A 15,865-nucleotide genomic window follows, 5' to 3' on the forward strand; every position below is an offset into this window, starting at 1 on the left:
GTAAGAATAGTACTGTATTTATAGAAGACAGCTAACTGTCAGAAAATACTTTGCTTTTGAAGCCTAGCCTGGATATATATTGCTGTTTACTTGCATAAGTATGTTTGATAAAATAAATTGTGTTAGTGCAGTTGAGTACCCAAATCAAGAAATGGAAGGTTCTAGTTCTGTGACTGCTGTCATAAGAACATAAGGCACTTGCTTTCTACTGGATGGTATTTTTAAACCTTTTAGATTACATCATATGTATCAAACAATGTGTTGTTGAGACAAAACATAAATCCTTATGAATTCTTCAACATAAATTAAATTGGGGATCAGTTAGAAAGTCCTCAAGTGACAAAGACATAAGCTAACAATTCCCTGGGAGTGAGTCCTCTTGGAGCATGTCTCTGGACAGATGAAGCAGAAGCACACGACTGGAGACAATAAGCATCGGTTCACCAAGAGTAAATTGTGTCCAATCAGTCTGATTGCCTGCCATGATAAAACAGTTGGAGTTGTGGATGAGAGAACAGTGGATGTCACTTACCTTGACTTTAGGAAGGCTTTTGATGCTCTCTCATAGTACTCTTGTATCAGAGTACTTTTAAAAAAAAAAAAAAAAAAGATAATAGTTGCATGGTTTGGCTCAGAGAGTAGCAATTAATGGCTTGTACTAGATGCCAATAACAAATGGGATACGAAAGGGGTCTGTGCTGGGACCTGTCCTGTTTAACAGTGACCTGGAGGAGGTGATGGAGTACACACTCATCAAGTTCTCGGATTATTCCTAATTGGGAACAGTCAATACACTTGAGGGCAGGGATTCCATTCAGAGAGACCTAGACAGGTGTCAGGAATGGGCAGACAGAAATTTTTTTAAGTTTGACAAAAATAAATGGAAATTTCTTCATGTGGGAGAGAGGATACAAGCTGGGAACTGCATGGCTGCTGAAAAGAATTTCAAGGTCTTTGTAGGCAGTGCACTGAGAATGAGAAAGCTGCATTTGGGTACCAAAGTTGGTGAAGGGTCTAGAGCACGAGTCTTATGAGGAGCGGCTGAGGGAACTGAGGTGGTTTAGCCTGGAGGAAAAACAGGCTGAGGGGAGACGTTAAAGCTCTCTACAACTACCTGAAAGGGGGTTTTGTAGCATGGTGGGTGTTGGTCTCTTTTTCCCAAATAACAAGTGTTAGGACTAGAGGAAACAGCCTCAAGTTGTGCCAGAGGAGGTTTAGATTGGATATTAGAAAAACGTCTTCACCGAAAGTGTTGTCAAGCACTGGATGAGGCTGCTCAGGGAAGAGTCACCGTCCCTGGAGGTATTTAAAAGACATGTAGATACGGTGCTTAGGGACATGGTTTAGTGGTGGACTTGGCAGTGATAGGTTTACAGCAGGACTCATGATCCTTTCCAACCTAAATGATTCTATGATTCTATGACATCATTGGGAGTACTGCAGCCAGTCTTGTCACTCCTCCCCCAAATACAAGAATGACATAGATAACCTGAAGTGATTTCAATGGAGCATGACCAGAATGATCAAGGGACTGGAATATTTGATGTACAAGGCTGAGAAATTGCTCGGCCTGGAGAAGACTTCAAAAGGACCTAATAGCAGCCTTCCAGTACCTAGAAAGGCGTTATCAAGGAAACAGGTTAGTAATGGTGGTGCAAGATGAGAGACAGTAGTCTTAAATTACAGAATCTCAGAAGGTTAGGGGTTGGAAGGGAGCTCTGGAGATCATTAGTGCAACGCCCCTGCTAAAGCAGGATCACCTAGTGCAGTGCAAGTTGCACAGGAATTGAATTGAAATGAGAGATTCCAACTGGATACATGGATAAAAATTTTTAACCTATGAAGATGGTCAAGCTTTGGAACAGGTTGCCCAGAGGTATAGTGTCATCTCCATCCTTGGAGGTAGGTCCTTGGAAAGACCTGACTGGACAAAGCTCTCAGCAACCTGGTCTGAACTCACTGCTGACCCTCCTTGAAGCAGGAGGTTAAATGTAGACCTCCTAGGGTCTCTTCCAACCTTGATTATTCTAGAATTTCATGAACTGAAAAGGGTTTCTTCCAGACACTGTTACAGAATTATAGTTTTAATTTAATTCTGATATTTCTGATGTTGCAGTAAGACACCTCATATGCTGAAAGATTAGGAAGATAAGTAAGAGTCTGAGATACAGAATGTGCTTTTGCAGTGTATATTGTAAAAAAAATGATGAGTTTGTGTTTGTATGTGTTAAGAATCTTTTGATGGAGTACGATAAGCAAGGAGAACAGCTGGATTCTGAAAAAGGCAGAGCAAATAATCTTGAACGTCAGATAGATGACCTCACAAGACAGCTACAGGTGTCATCCCAGCAGGTCAGTTCTGTATGTGTGTCTGGTCTATTGATAATTACAGTAAAAATTATTTTACCTATTGAGTGTGAGTCTTACTCATGTGATACTTACTATATATAGTTTCATAACCAAGTGCATTTTGTATAGTGACTTGAAATTCAGGGTTGGGGTGTTTTTTTTCAACATCTAGTATCTTATCTGGGCTATGACAAAGGTAAATATATCCAGAATGTCTGGCCCTTTCAATGGAAGGGGTTTAACTTACCCCAGGTCAACTCACAGAAAAGAGTGGGTGATCAACTCTGGCTTCGGTTGGGCATACAACTCTGCTGCATGTACCACATACAAAATCAAAGTATCAAACTTGCCCTGTTTTTTTGATTTCACACCTACACTTCTCACGAAGTGCAGTAACCTCTAAGTGTTACATTTCTTTTCTTCTTTCTTAGACAAAATGTGGTTTTGTTATTTAATCAACAGTGTTTAAACATACTAAATTAATTATGGTTTTTTGCATCTTTCACAAAGATGAGAGTTTTGGATGCATTGTGGACTGTTGTAATGGCATTCAGAAGAGTCTAAGATGGTAATTAAGCAGCTGAGAGACACGTTTTTGCAAAGCTAACTGAAAGAGATTTGGAATTTAGGATTTAAACTCCCAGGCCCCATACATAATAACACTGAAGATCCACCTAGGCCGTCATTTCCTTAGAAACAGAAGCTAGTAGTGAATAGTAAATGACAATAGTAGCGTGTATTCTGCTGACTATGCAGGCATTGAGGTTTTTCAAGTTTGTTACAAAGTATTTTGTAAATAAAAACACTGTTTAGGTAATTGGCAGCTTCTTTCACTTATACTTCATTCTTAATCGGCATAATAGAGACTGAGATAAAACACTGATGATGTCAAAATTAAATGCGTTAAAATCATTGCAAAAATAGCCCAGATACAGGAGTTCTTACTATGTACTTATATGATCTCATTGAAGGCTTGGTGGTGCTACCGTTAAATCTTTTCTAGGAATTAATAGTATGATCATGTATTTACAAATACAGCAGCGGTATTTGAAGTGGGGCAATAAGTACTTGAACTTTGTGTATTATTGTGGGAGGAAGGTGATTCTTGTAGGAAGCATAAATGCTGGGGTATTTTTTTCAGATTTCTCGTAATTCTAGCCATCTTATGGAAAGCTGGGCAAATGAACTCTGAACAAAATAATCAAATCATGCTAGGGACTTTAGCTTATTTCTTAATCTAGTTTAAAACAATTAAGATGGACAAGGCTCATCTGTAGGAGTGCTGTTTTAATGGAGTTGGATAGAGATCGGTGTTTGTTTTGTTTTAAAATAGAGACAATATCTATCGGTCACACACAAATTAAGCTTATGTTTTTATCTTTCCATTTTTATGATTTCAGCATGATCAGTTACACTCTGCTAATGAAGACCTCCTGGCTCGTGTTGAAACACTGCAATACAATGCTAAGCTGCTGGAAACTCAGATACTGGAGATACAAAGAGCCAAGGCAAAGGCTGACAAAGAACTAGAAACTGAAAAGCTTCTAAAAGAACAGAAAACAAAGGTAATATTCTGCAAAGACAGTGAATAGGCTGAAGCATTACTTTCACTGGATGTGACTTCTATTGGACCTTTGTAAACTGTGTTTTTATGGAACAAGTTCTGTACTTTCTCTTGTTAACTGGGTCTTTTTTGAAGGCTTGGGCAGTTCATTGAAAGAACTTTGCAAGACTGTCGCTTACAAGTAGGCTGGGGATGGTTACAGAAAGGGAAAACTCTTAATAATCTTCTGGGGTTTTCTTTGGTTCCCAGTGATTTCCTTAAAAAAAAAAAAAAAAAATCTTATCTTTGTACCTAAATGTGTGTCTTAGTTTAAATAGATGCTAATACCTATTTTGAAATCCGGCTGCATAATTGAGAGGTATTTAAATTTCAGGAACATAGCAGTGCTCTCCGAGAAATGGAGGAGCTTCAGATGCAACTTCAGAAGGAAAAGAAACAGCTACAGAAAACTATGCAAGAACTAGAGCTGGCCAGAAAGGTAGAATTTCAGTGCTTAATGGACTACCAAAGATTTTGGCCCATCTTGCTGTGTTGAATGCTTCCCTTTCTGTTCTGAGGATTTTAAAGCCCATGATTTGCAAAAGGGGTAAAAATCCTCATGTTTTCCCTAGTTTTGTGGCTGGAGAGCTGATGTGTGCTTTTGGGTTGGGGTTTTTGGGTTTTTTTGTTTTAGCTTGGGTTATGTGGCCTGTCATGAGTAGAAATAGGGATAGGACTCAGATGTCTGGAGTACTTGTATAGTACACTATTCAGAAGAGGGTAGAACTGAGAGTTGCAAAATACCTACTGGTAAAACTTAAAACTAGCAACAGGTTTTTCAAAGCTTCTGGTTCTTGTTTGACAACAGATTATTTACTGAGTATATGAAAACCTGATGAATGGGGTGTTACTTGGGGATATGGATAGTTTTAAATTTTTTGTTAGATGGGCAATTTAGTTTTTCAATATAATTTAAAAAAAAATAGTCTTAGCAGCCAAGGAAGATTGTAAGCTGTAACTTTATTGTGTGCAATTTGCAGGATGCTCAAAAGAGTACACTGATGGATATGGAAATAGCTGATTATGAAAGGTTAGTAAAAGAACTTAATCAGAAGATTACTGATAAGGACAGCAGAATAGAAGATCTCGAGCAAGAGACAGGGATTCAGAAACAGAAGCAAGAGACCCTACAGGAAGAAATAAGTGAGTAAACTATTAACAGCAAGAGTCTCTATGGTATAGTTAGTAATGGTAACAAATATGATTACAAACAAGTCAATGAATGAGAGTAAGGTTTACAGGGAATATTAAACAGTTAGATAGTCAAAATTACTTTTCCATAAAGGAAACTTTACTAGTTTTCCAGTTGCTTGATCTCATATTCAGCAAATAAAAGCCAAATTGTCTACCTGATAAACTGTGTTTTTTACCTGATTTAGTTAATCCTAAGTTCTGAAAGTCAGTATCTGACAGGTTTTCAGTCTGACATCCCACACTCATAAAACTTTATTAGTTAGCATGTGGTTAAAACTGTCATTTCTTCTTATCCTTAAGTGTACATCTTAAAACAATTTAATTTATTAGAGTATCTTTGTGATACTTGGAAATCAGATACTACACTTACTATAAACTACTTGTTTGCAGCTCTTAAGAAGTCTATCAGAACTTGCTTAAATATTTTTCAATACTGTTAAGGAAATACAGGAGAGGAAGTTTCCTTTGCGTATAACTGCTATTTTTTGCATTAGAGTCACTTCAGTCAACTCTGCAACAGGATGAGGAAAGAAATGCCAAGATAAAACAACTTCTGGTGAAAACCAAAAAAGAACTGGCTGATTCAAAACAAGCTGTAAGTCCAGATGTCAATGACTATATATTCCATTTTTAACTTGACTTTTAAAAAACTGATCAGCTGATAGCTGAACTATTAAGTTGCTGAGGTTTGGGGTTCTTTAATAACCAGATAATTTTATCATGCAGGAAAATGACCATCTAATGTTGCAGGCATCATTAAAAGGGGAACTGGAAGCCAGTCAACAACAAGTGGAAGCCTACAAGGCAAGAAACTTCACTTCTTTGTTAGTATAAGGTTTCTTATTTAAGTAATAAGGACGTGATTTGTACTAGGTGGATGGAATACAGGCTGAAGAATGAAAAGGTGTTATTTTTATTACTTCAGTGCTTGTTCTTTTTCTTGAATGAGTTTTGCCTGTTTACTGCTTTCCCCAAATACTTCCCTTGTGATGTTGTTTAAATAGCTTTGCTCTGTTTTGCTCCTCTTTCCTTTCCCTTTCCACCAAAAGAGGACAGTGAAATTTGAAGCTTGTAACTGGGATACGTTCTAGAATAATTTGTTGAAAATGGAAGTTCCTCAGATTAAAAAAATGCAACATCATCTTCAGAAATCTCAAGTGTTGTCCATCTGTATAAATTTTGTTGGCTGGACAGAATAGGAATTGAATGTAATAAAAGGTAGCAGAGAGGGGAAGGGAGAGGGATTGGCTTTCCTAAATGCTGCCACACGAACACTGTAATTTTCTCTTCAATTCTTTCTTTGAAAAAAATGGATTTTTTTTTTATTAAATACATTGTAACCCATGTCTATTTTTTATTGGATTTTAATTTTATATTCACCAGTTCTGTGCAGGAATTACTGTAGTAGAATCCTCTCTGCTCTGTTTCCCTGTGGAGAGGAAAGAAAAAATTTTGTCATAGTGTTCAACTGACTTTTTCAGATTCAAGTGGCTGGACTAACATCAGAAAAGCATAAAGTTCAAGAACACCTGAGAACTTCTTCAGAGCAGCACCAGCGTACGTTGAGTGCTTACCAGCAAAAAATTGCAACCTTGCAAGAAGAGTGCAGAGCAGCCCAGGTACTCTAGTGGAAGAAGTAATGTCAGAGAGTTTAGAAGGGAGATATACTGCATTCTGTCTGCTTCTCTAAAAATGTTTTTTTTGGATCTTTCACTCTTGTCTTTTTTTCTGTCAAGAATTGGGAATTATTGCAGTGCTTAATGTATTTGAGTGGTATAGAGGACAAGCCAGGCTCTGTCCTAGTTGTCATGTATCACTTGTGGTGGAACATCTGGACTGCACCCTTGTATTTCCAGTAGGAAAAACCTTGTGGTGGTAGTGGGCAGTCGAAGTTTAATAGAGTGAGGGGAAAAAAGTCTATAAAGAGAAGGAGGGAAGAACAAACAGAAAAGGAATATAATTTTCTCCATATAAAAACCAGTTAACACAGGTACCAATTAAAGAAAAAAACAACTGTGAAAAATACTATTACAAGGATATTAACAAAGGAAAATTCTGACTAAAGGAAAAGTGGACACCAAAGCAAATAGTAGGTTAGATGGCAAAAGTCCCGCTGACATTTAAAGCTGTGTATCTGAGGGCTTAGGAATATTCTAGCTCACATAGTTTGACAGGAAGAAAAGAGAAGGATTAATTTAAAGAAAATACCCACAAATCTTACAGACTCCAGGAAAGCTGGAGCAGTGGCTAATCAGGGTCAGCACTGTGGAATTTCACTCATCAGTTCAGCTGAAGGGAAACTTTCCAAAATCCTCCTCTTGGAAATGAGAGCATTTCAGTCATCTCAAGGATGACTAATGAATCCATGAGCTTCTCCTAAGATCCAAGAATGTAAACCCGCATCTGTGGTTTTCTTAGAGGAATATACAACATGAGTACTTGAAGGATGGGAATAATTCTTGCTCTGTAGTGTACAGTCAAGGATGATGCTACTATGTTGTGAGGTAATTTTCTGTATGTTCACAGAAACTCATGTATCAGCTGAATTTAGAAGAGAAGACAGACCAAACACCCTTACAATTAAACAGGAATATTCTATCTTCTGCTGTGTATTACCATTACAAGACTGATTTAACTCCTCAAAATTGTGCATAACTTTAAGGCGTATTAGATTTTTGGCACCTGGGGAGCATAAAAGAAAAACAGGATTATCCTTTTTTTTTTTTTCACCTTTGCCTTCAGTTAAAGCTGTTTGATAGAACCCCTTGCTTGTGAATCTCTGTCAAATGCAATTTTTGAATTTGCAAGTAGTCTTTCTTTTCTTTAATACTGCTATGTTGAAAATCAGTGTCTCTCAAGTTTCGTATTTTATGATAATTGAAATCTAAAGAAACATGATCTGTCATGGCAGTCACTAGTTTAATTGTCCATTTAAAAGAAGAAAGTGCAACAGGTCGGGTTTTTTCAATGTAAGACGTATTTAATTTTAGAGAAATAAGGGAGCAATAGTTAACAGCATAACTTATTAAGGGTTTGTTTTCTGTGTAATAGGCTGAACAAGCATCTGTTACATCTGAATTTGAGAGCTACAAAGTCCGCGTTCATAATGTTCTAAAACAGCAAAAGAATAAATCTGCATCTCAGACAGAATCTGAGGGAGCCAAACAAGAAAGGTAAAAGTAAAATTTTTGTATGCATACAGAAAAATACTGATACTTGAGTTACTGAGTTTGCCTTTGCTAATTGCTGACCAGCAAGGGAGTTCCACTATTTAACTCTTTGTTTCAATAAGGAAAATACCAGAAGGGGAGGCAGTTTGTTTCCCCACTTACTTTGGTTTAGAAAACAAGACAAAGTTTCTAGAAATAGAGGGATTTTTTTTTTTTTTTTTTTTAATCAGAGCTGTAATCTAACTGTGGCTCTGCCTATCTGAACAGAAGAAAGATCATCAGTTTGTACCATGGTGGTACTATGTTAGTTTCTAATTCCTTGATTTGTCTTTTTTAACATTTATTTTTGTGTAGGTTACGTGTTATTACAGCGAGAGGGAGAAGTAAGGTGTTATGAAGATTCTTATGATTCTCATGAGCAGAAATTAGCCAGCACCTTCTGTGTAGACCTGTCATGTCATTTTGTCTGATGTAATGTATTGCAGCAAAGTGCCATTTCCAACTAAGAGGAAAAGAGGAGATTGGTACTGTTCAGCTGAACTCACTTTGAACTTTTTCAGGAAGGAATGGTTTAGTGTAGATAAAGCTCTGGCTGCCAATTCAGTCATCAGTTCCAGCAGATTTACGAAATACTGTTATCAGCTGTTACATGAGGAAAGACTTGGGGAAGAAAAGTTATACTGCCAGATGTTCCTTGAAAATCATTTAAGTATAGTTGTAAGCCAAGTAAATTCAGATTCACTTCAGAAAATGTCTGAACCCACTGCAAAAGTAGATCAGTTCTTGTAGTTATTTGTATAAGTTTCTGATAGCTGTCCTTGGTGACAGACTGGGTGTTTATGTGTGAGATGTCAAAAGTAATTTCTGATGCCGACCTTAAAACAGCACATGCAATTGCTGCTGAGAATCCACAAGAGGGAGACTTATGCTTTGTTAGACAACTTTGGGTTTATGGTTTGTTTGGGCATTTTTAAATACATCTACCTCTTCTTTCCTTTGAAGCAAACTGCAAGAGTTCCATTTTTTGTCTCTCCTGTTTGCTGAATTTTAAGAAGTTCTGGTATTGTTAGTTTTTTGTGGAAGAGAGTCACCTTGGAAACAAAGTGGACAAGTAATCAAGTAATAAACAGATGACATAGTTTTCAAAGAAGTTATTTACAAGTCTCAACTCAAAGGGTTAATGAGATATACAGTTCATGAGATAACGGAGATGTCTGCATATGTAAATACAGAAGGCATAAAAGGAGAATGTGTGTGACTTAAGACTTTTTCCCCCTTGTATATCTTGATTTTGATTTATTTCTGACCAACAGAGTTTATCTAGTGTTATGGTTTGATGTTGCTTCCTACTCCTTTGTTCAAAATCTCCTCCATCCATTTATCTCCTATATTGTCTCATTGAACTGATGTGCATTTACTACACAAAAAAACCTCCACCGCTTTTAAGAAGAAATTGTTGCTCCCATCTGCATCCCACATATTATTCTCCTTCTGTCTTGTTTCTCCAACCAGCTTGAAGTAGAAAGTGGTAGCAATCGCACTTTCTACCCCAATAGTTATGTTCCCAGCAGTTCAGATGGGATGTGATAAATCTATTTGTACCTATACTGAAAAATGATTGGAACTTTCCTAACTGTTTCTGCTGCAGTCACATTCTAAGATTCTTTTGGTCATGGTGCTGTATTGATATAATTAATAAATAGGCAATTTGGATCAGCTATCCAAAATGTTGTGGATATCATATTGGTTCTGAAATAATAGAGTTCTTTTAAATTGTATGTTGCTTATTTCTTTTTTTCCCCTTGTAGAGAACAGATGGAAATGGTGATAGATCAACTTAAAGTTAAGCTGCAAGATGCTCAGCATAATTTACAGATGAATGCGTCTGAACTCCAGACATTGCAGTCTGAACACGACACCCTGCTGGAAAGGCACAATAAGATGCTGCAAGAGACTGTTGCAAAAGAGGCAGAACTCCGTGAAAAGTATGGTCTGATGATAAATAGATATAGATACTTTTATTGTGTGTGAACTTTGAGGGCTGGTCGTGCAGCGGCCTATAACTGTACTTCCCCAAGAAAGGGCATAACTGTTGAGAAGGTTAAAGGAATTTTCAAAATGATTGTTTGCTATTTTTCATCAGCCTTCAGTAGTTTCTGCAATGAAAACGAAGTAGTAGCTGATCAGGGAATTTGAGATTTCTGCAAGCTTTCTACATGTTAACTATCAGACTTTAAAATTAACATTTCTTAAGCATGTTGACAATGCTCAGCACTGTATTTGTGTTGGACTGCTCAACTAAATTTTATGCATGTTTCTAATTAGAAAAATAAGGTGGTTAAATGCAGACCAATTTCACTGATAAAATACCCAGTCATGCATCCACCAAGTGCCTTTCTCCCAGAAAGTACTGTTTCTGAAGTCTATGCTTGCCACAATGTTAATTTGCTATTTCTTTCAGAATGAAAGCAATCTGTTTAATCTATATCACTTCTTGAAAAATGATGAGTACCTAATACTTGAGCTCTTCAAAAAGGGTCTTTCCTTGCTTTTTCTTCTCTATTTAGGGTACAAAGGAGTTCACGTGAAATATTCATTAGAAATTACAGCTTAGTATTAGGAACTGTTGACTTCCTGTCTCTCTCTTTGTACTGTTTTATCTGTTCCTGATAGCCACATGGTGATTCACTGTAATCACCTAAATTGTGTCCTCCTGCATTTTTCTGGAAACAAGCTGTATTTGCAGTAGGCTCCCTATGTACACAGAGACACTAGCTCTTTGCTATATTTAAGTTTGTATGCTTATAAGGGCAAGTCCTAAGCTTAGTCTTTCCATACATGCACTTGTTTAATTGCTTGTGGCAATTGTGCCTTCCTTCTGGAGTGCCTCCAAACCAAGTACAATTGATGCGTTGCTGATGTTTTTCTTGCTAACAACAATTAAACTTCTCAGAAACTTATGTTTTTAGAAGTCCTGCATAAGTGCTTGGTAAATAAATGTTAAAGGAAGTGGAGTATAAGGTAACTGACATGCCCTGACATAAACATGGCACTATAAACAATCATGTTGCAATTTTATAATTTAAGAATGTTTAGACCACAGTGTCTATTAGGTTCATTTTTTACCAAAGATGTCTGAATTTTGTGTTCTGAAATAGAAATCAAGAGTTTATCTACCACAGTGCATTCATATGATATGTAATGTGTAACTTTCTTGGTCTTGGATTTTCCCTGTAGAAGGAGGAATTTAAATGGAGAAAAGTTGCCCAGTCATTCTAAGATAATCATACACATGAAGACTGAAAGCTACTTTAAAAATTTTGAAATGTAAACGTGACAGTGTTTTGCTGTTTGTTTTGTGTATACGCTGTTTTCAGGCTCTGCACGATACAATCTGAGAACATGGTCATGAAAACGGAGCATGCCCAGGCTTTGAGTCAGCTGACAGCCCAGAACGAAGCTCTACGGAACAATTTCAGAGATCAAGTCAGGAACCTGCAAGAAGAGCACAGGAAGACGGTAGAGACACTTCAGCAGCAGTTGTCCAGAGTAGAAGCTCAGCTCTTCCAACTCAAGAGTGAACCAAGCACTAGAGGTAACTTTCAGTGATAATACTAGTTTTTCTTGGGTTATATACAAATTTGCATACCTGTGCTTGAATCTAAAACATGCTTATAGTGTGTGGTTCTGTAATACACCAGAAACTTTTTCTGGAGAATTTGCAGCATGCCGTATCAATCCACTGATACCAAGTAAGGAATGTGTCATTGTTATTACTGTCCCTTCAGAATCTTAAGATGCTTGAATGCGTCCAGAGGAGCGCATCAAAGCTGCTGAAAGGGATAGAAAACATGTCCTGTGAGGAGTGGCTAAGGACTTTGGGTTTGTCTGGTTTGGAGAAGAGGAGGCTGAGGGGTGACCTCATTGCTTTCTTAGAGTTTCCTGAGGAGGGGAAGTGGAGAGGGATGTGCTGATCTCTTCTTCCTGTGATCCAGTAATAGAATGTGTGGGAATGGCTCAAAACTGCACCAGGAGAGCAAATATTGTAAATATTTGATGCTCTTCCTGTAAGTTTGTCTCAGAGTTTGGAGCATACTGGACCTCTGCCTCCAGTATGAGGGGTAAAGTTAAAGAAAAGTGTATTGAAAGCCATTTAACAATGTTTGTTATTGGTATACTTGCTATTTGATCCCTCTTCTAATTTAAGATTTTACTGTGTTCAAGCTCAAGTGCTATTTTTATATCTGTAAAGTTACTAATTAGAATGTAGTTGGATGTTTGCCAAGCAGCAGTAATGGTTTAAAAAGTTACTTTTTCTGTATGTTACTGAAGCAGCAGGGTAGTGCACACAGTATTAAAACAAAACAATTTACACCTCCCACAGGACTGGTTGAAAGTAAAACTAATTCTGTTTTGCATTAAAACCATTTGACTCTCTTGTCATAGCTACAACACATCTGCAGGGAGAGTTGCATGGAGGTTTCATAGTCACTGAAATAAAAATTGCCAATCAAGTTTGGATTTAGAAACAGCCTTTGATTGGAATGGTCGTTTGGAGGTGAAAGGCTGTATTTTCAATTATAAATGTTATGTGTGTATCTGGCTTTCTCCCTTTTCTTCACCCTTCCTCCCTGTGCTTTTTGACGACTATTTTATGTACTGCTCTCCAATCTGAGACAATCAAACCTATGAAATAGCTCTACCAATTTCATTCTGATGACAAACATTAGTAATTATCTTTCAGGTCCAGCTGTTTCAAATCCAGCAACGAAGAACTTAAGAGAACGGCGCAACACTGACCTGCCTGTTCTCGATGTGCACACTGTAGCTAGGGAAGAGGGAGAAGGTATGGAAACAACGGACACAGAGTCTGTCTCTTCAGCCAGCACTTATGTACCATCCTTGGAACAACTTCTGAACTCCCCGGAAGCAAAATTTGGTAGGTAGAACACGTGGCTTTTTGCTACATAAGTTGTACCCTCAAAATATCTGAGAACATTGTGTTTTCGTGCTTTTAGATGCAAGACACAAATCTACTTATGTGCTGCTGAGTTCACACTATCCTGAATTTCTGTAGGAGTTTTGTCCTTGAGTAAGGACTAACAATAAAACATTGGTACAGGTTTTAGTGATTTAAAGGTGTCGTATTTGTGACTTTCTAAAGGGAAAAGACTGGAGGAGCAAGTCAGTGAATAGTTACAGAACTTTTTGTATTCTGGAGTAGTCTCTAGTAGTGCTGATTTAACTCTCATTAATGAAAGGATAAAATGTCTGTTCATCTTAATTTGGCTTATTAGAACAGGTATTTATTCATAGTTTTTTCTAGGAAAATGAAAGCCAACATGAACAACAATGTTCTAAGAATCCCTAAAAAAAAAATAGAAAAACATATGGTAGGACCTAATCATCTTCTTAAAAGTCTACTGAACACTTTGTGGAGAACTGTTCAAAATCTCCACCTATGGGTAGGAAACAAGGGGTAAATTAAAACCATGTATTTTGATGTATTTAGAACTGGTTTGCCAATCCCCTTCTAATATATTTATATATACAAAAATAGATCACAAAACAAGCATGCAGCAGCAGCAGCAATGATGCCTGTTAATTTTGCAGTCTGACTGCATGGATTTTGTTTCTAAGAAACTACATTAATCAAGTCCTAATGTTAAGTTAGTATAAAGTAGATTCAAGTACTTTTTCCTTCTCTCAGTTTTCTTTTCCAATTAATTGCAGAACCATCTCAGTGGCAAACAGAACTCACCAAGGATGAACTGATTCAGAAACTAAACACAACAGCGAAGAGTGCTGATCATTTGAATGAATTACTTCGTGAATCAGAAGCAACCAATGCCATCCTAATGGAACAAATAAAGGTTAGCAGACATGCAGGAAATGTGGGGACAGCTCTCATATCTATGGTCTGCTTCTTAGACCAAATATTTAACACCAAACATGTTTCAGAAAATCCTAGTCTATAAAAATATGGTGATGCAAAACTTAATTCTGGAAGGGCTTTTATTGCACAAGACTAATTAGAGCTTCCAGAGTTGACTTAGTTTTTTTGGGGTTTTTCCCCACAGTTTGTAGCTGGGGGAAGGGGGGGCAGTAAAAAACCAAAAAACTTTTAAACTTTTTAAAAAAAACCCAAAACCCTCAAGAGTTTCTCATTTTAATGTTTAATAAAGTGTCTTTACTGTTTTCACTTAGATAAAAGCTGTAGATCTCAAGCATTCTCTGGTTTCTCTTCCTGTACCCCTTTTAGCTGTGTTAAGTTAAAAGAAGATATGTGTTTAGAGATACATGTACTAATAGAGTTTGGTTTGATTTGATTGTACCTCCCTGAGTTTTCTAAAAACATTTCTGAAGTTAGCATATTCTCTTAAACATGCTAATCTTTCTTTTATAAAATACTAAATCTTTGATCCATGTTGCTTATTTAACTGTTCAACTCTTACTCTTTATCACTGAAATTGAACAGTTAGTGGTGTGTATCATTATAACAACTGCACAGATTTTATCAAAAAAGGTTATTTTTGATCAATAAAAAGTTATTTCTGGACAACATTATCATGTGTTCAAGTTTCACTGGATTTTTGTCCGGAACATGTTGCTATGCACACATAGCTCTTTTTGAAGCAAGCTACATAATTCACTTTTTAGCTCTTCAAAAGGCCTTTGTTCAGTTGCTCATTATATGAAGCAAACAATATTGCATATTTTTTCCCCTCATCTGCAGCTTCTTAAGAATGAAGTAAGAAGATTGGAAAGAAATCAGGAGAGAGAAAAGTCTGTGGCTAATCTAGAATACTTGAAGAATGTTCTATTGCAGTTCATATTTCTAAAATCAGGAAGCGAGAAAGAAAGGCTGCTCCCGGTGATAGACACCATGCTGCAGCTCAGCCCTGAAGAGAAGGGGAAGCTAGTTGCAATTGCCCAAGGTAGGTGGCGTTCAAAACTTTGTCACAAAAAAACCCCCAAAAGTGGAAATAAAGGCAACTGAAGTTCTGTGCTTTCTTTTATGTAGGCCTTTGAGGACAAACAAAGCTTAGCAGCGTAATGCCAGTGAGCTAGCAATAAAACCATTCTGCTCTGTTAAGAAGTTACTAGTCAGTTTTCAGAAAACAGAACAAATACCCAAAAAATATAAGTAAAATTAAGGTAAAATAGAACTTGTTCTGGAACACACACATCTTAGGAAGATGATAGTAAGTTGTAAAAATGTAATGTGTTTGTGTTTTGAGTAAAGTTAAAGATTTCTGTCAAAGCGATCTTAAAACAGAGGTTACTATAAATTAATTACTTTCTTGGCAGAGGTTCTAAAAATGCAATTAAAGTGGTCCTCTCAAGGCAGTACAGCAGATCTAATACTAGTTTCAATGTATTAACTTCAAAAATCCCTTCAAGACAATATGCTTTTTGTTTAAGAAATAAAGGAACTAGGGAAGGAAAAACAGAGTTAAGCCTTTCCAAGAAATTAACCCAAGAGCTGACCATATAATAATGTTCTGGCTCCACTTCAAATACTCTGTTTGAGTGTTTCTCCCCTTTA

At 37.0% G+C, this 15,865-nt stretch overlaps 1 protein-coding gene across 1 annotated transcript in view; it reads left to right on the forward strand.

The window, feature by feature from the left end:
- GCC2 (GRIP and coiled-coil domain containing 2) overlaps positions 1-15,865 on the forward strand; it is a 29,999-nt gene that overhangs the window by 11,110 nt on the left and 3,024 nt on the right. The window contains exons 10-22 of the mRNA XM_075739153.1: positions 2,233-2,352; positions 3,750-3,914; positions 4,287-4,391; positions 4,933-5,095; positions 5,641-5,741; positions 5,873-5,950; positions 6,628-6,765; positions 8,198-8,319; positions 10,125-10,301; positions 11,694-11,911; positions 13,061-13,255; positions 14,050-14,189; positions 15,053-15,254. Coding sequence (XP_075595268.1) covers positions 2,233-2,352; positions 3,750-3,914; positions 4,287-4,391; positions 4,933-5,095; positions 5,641-5,741; positions 5,873-5,950; positions 6,628-6,765; positions 8,198-8,319; positions 10,125-10,301; positions 11,694-11,911; positions 13,061-13,255; positions 14,050-14,189; positions 15,053-15,254 — 1,924 coding nt within the window. The remainder of the gene's footprint in view (positions 1-2,232; positions 2,353-3,749; positions 3,915-4,286; positions 4,392-4,932; positions 5,096-5,640; positions 5,742-5,872; positions 5,951-6,627; positions 6,766-8,197; positions 8,320-10,124; positions 10,302-11,693; positions 11,912-13,060; positions 13,256-14,049; positions 14,190-15,052; positions 15,255-15,865) is intronic.

This window comes from Balearica regulorum, chromosome 1 (assembly GCF_011004875.1).
Source record: "Balearica regulorum gibbericeps isolate bBalReg1 chromosome 1, bBalReg1.pri, whole genome shotgun sequence".
Taxonomy (NCBI): Eukaryota; Metazoa; Chordata; class Aves; order Gruiformes; family Gruidae; genus Balearica; species Balearica regulorum.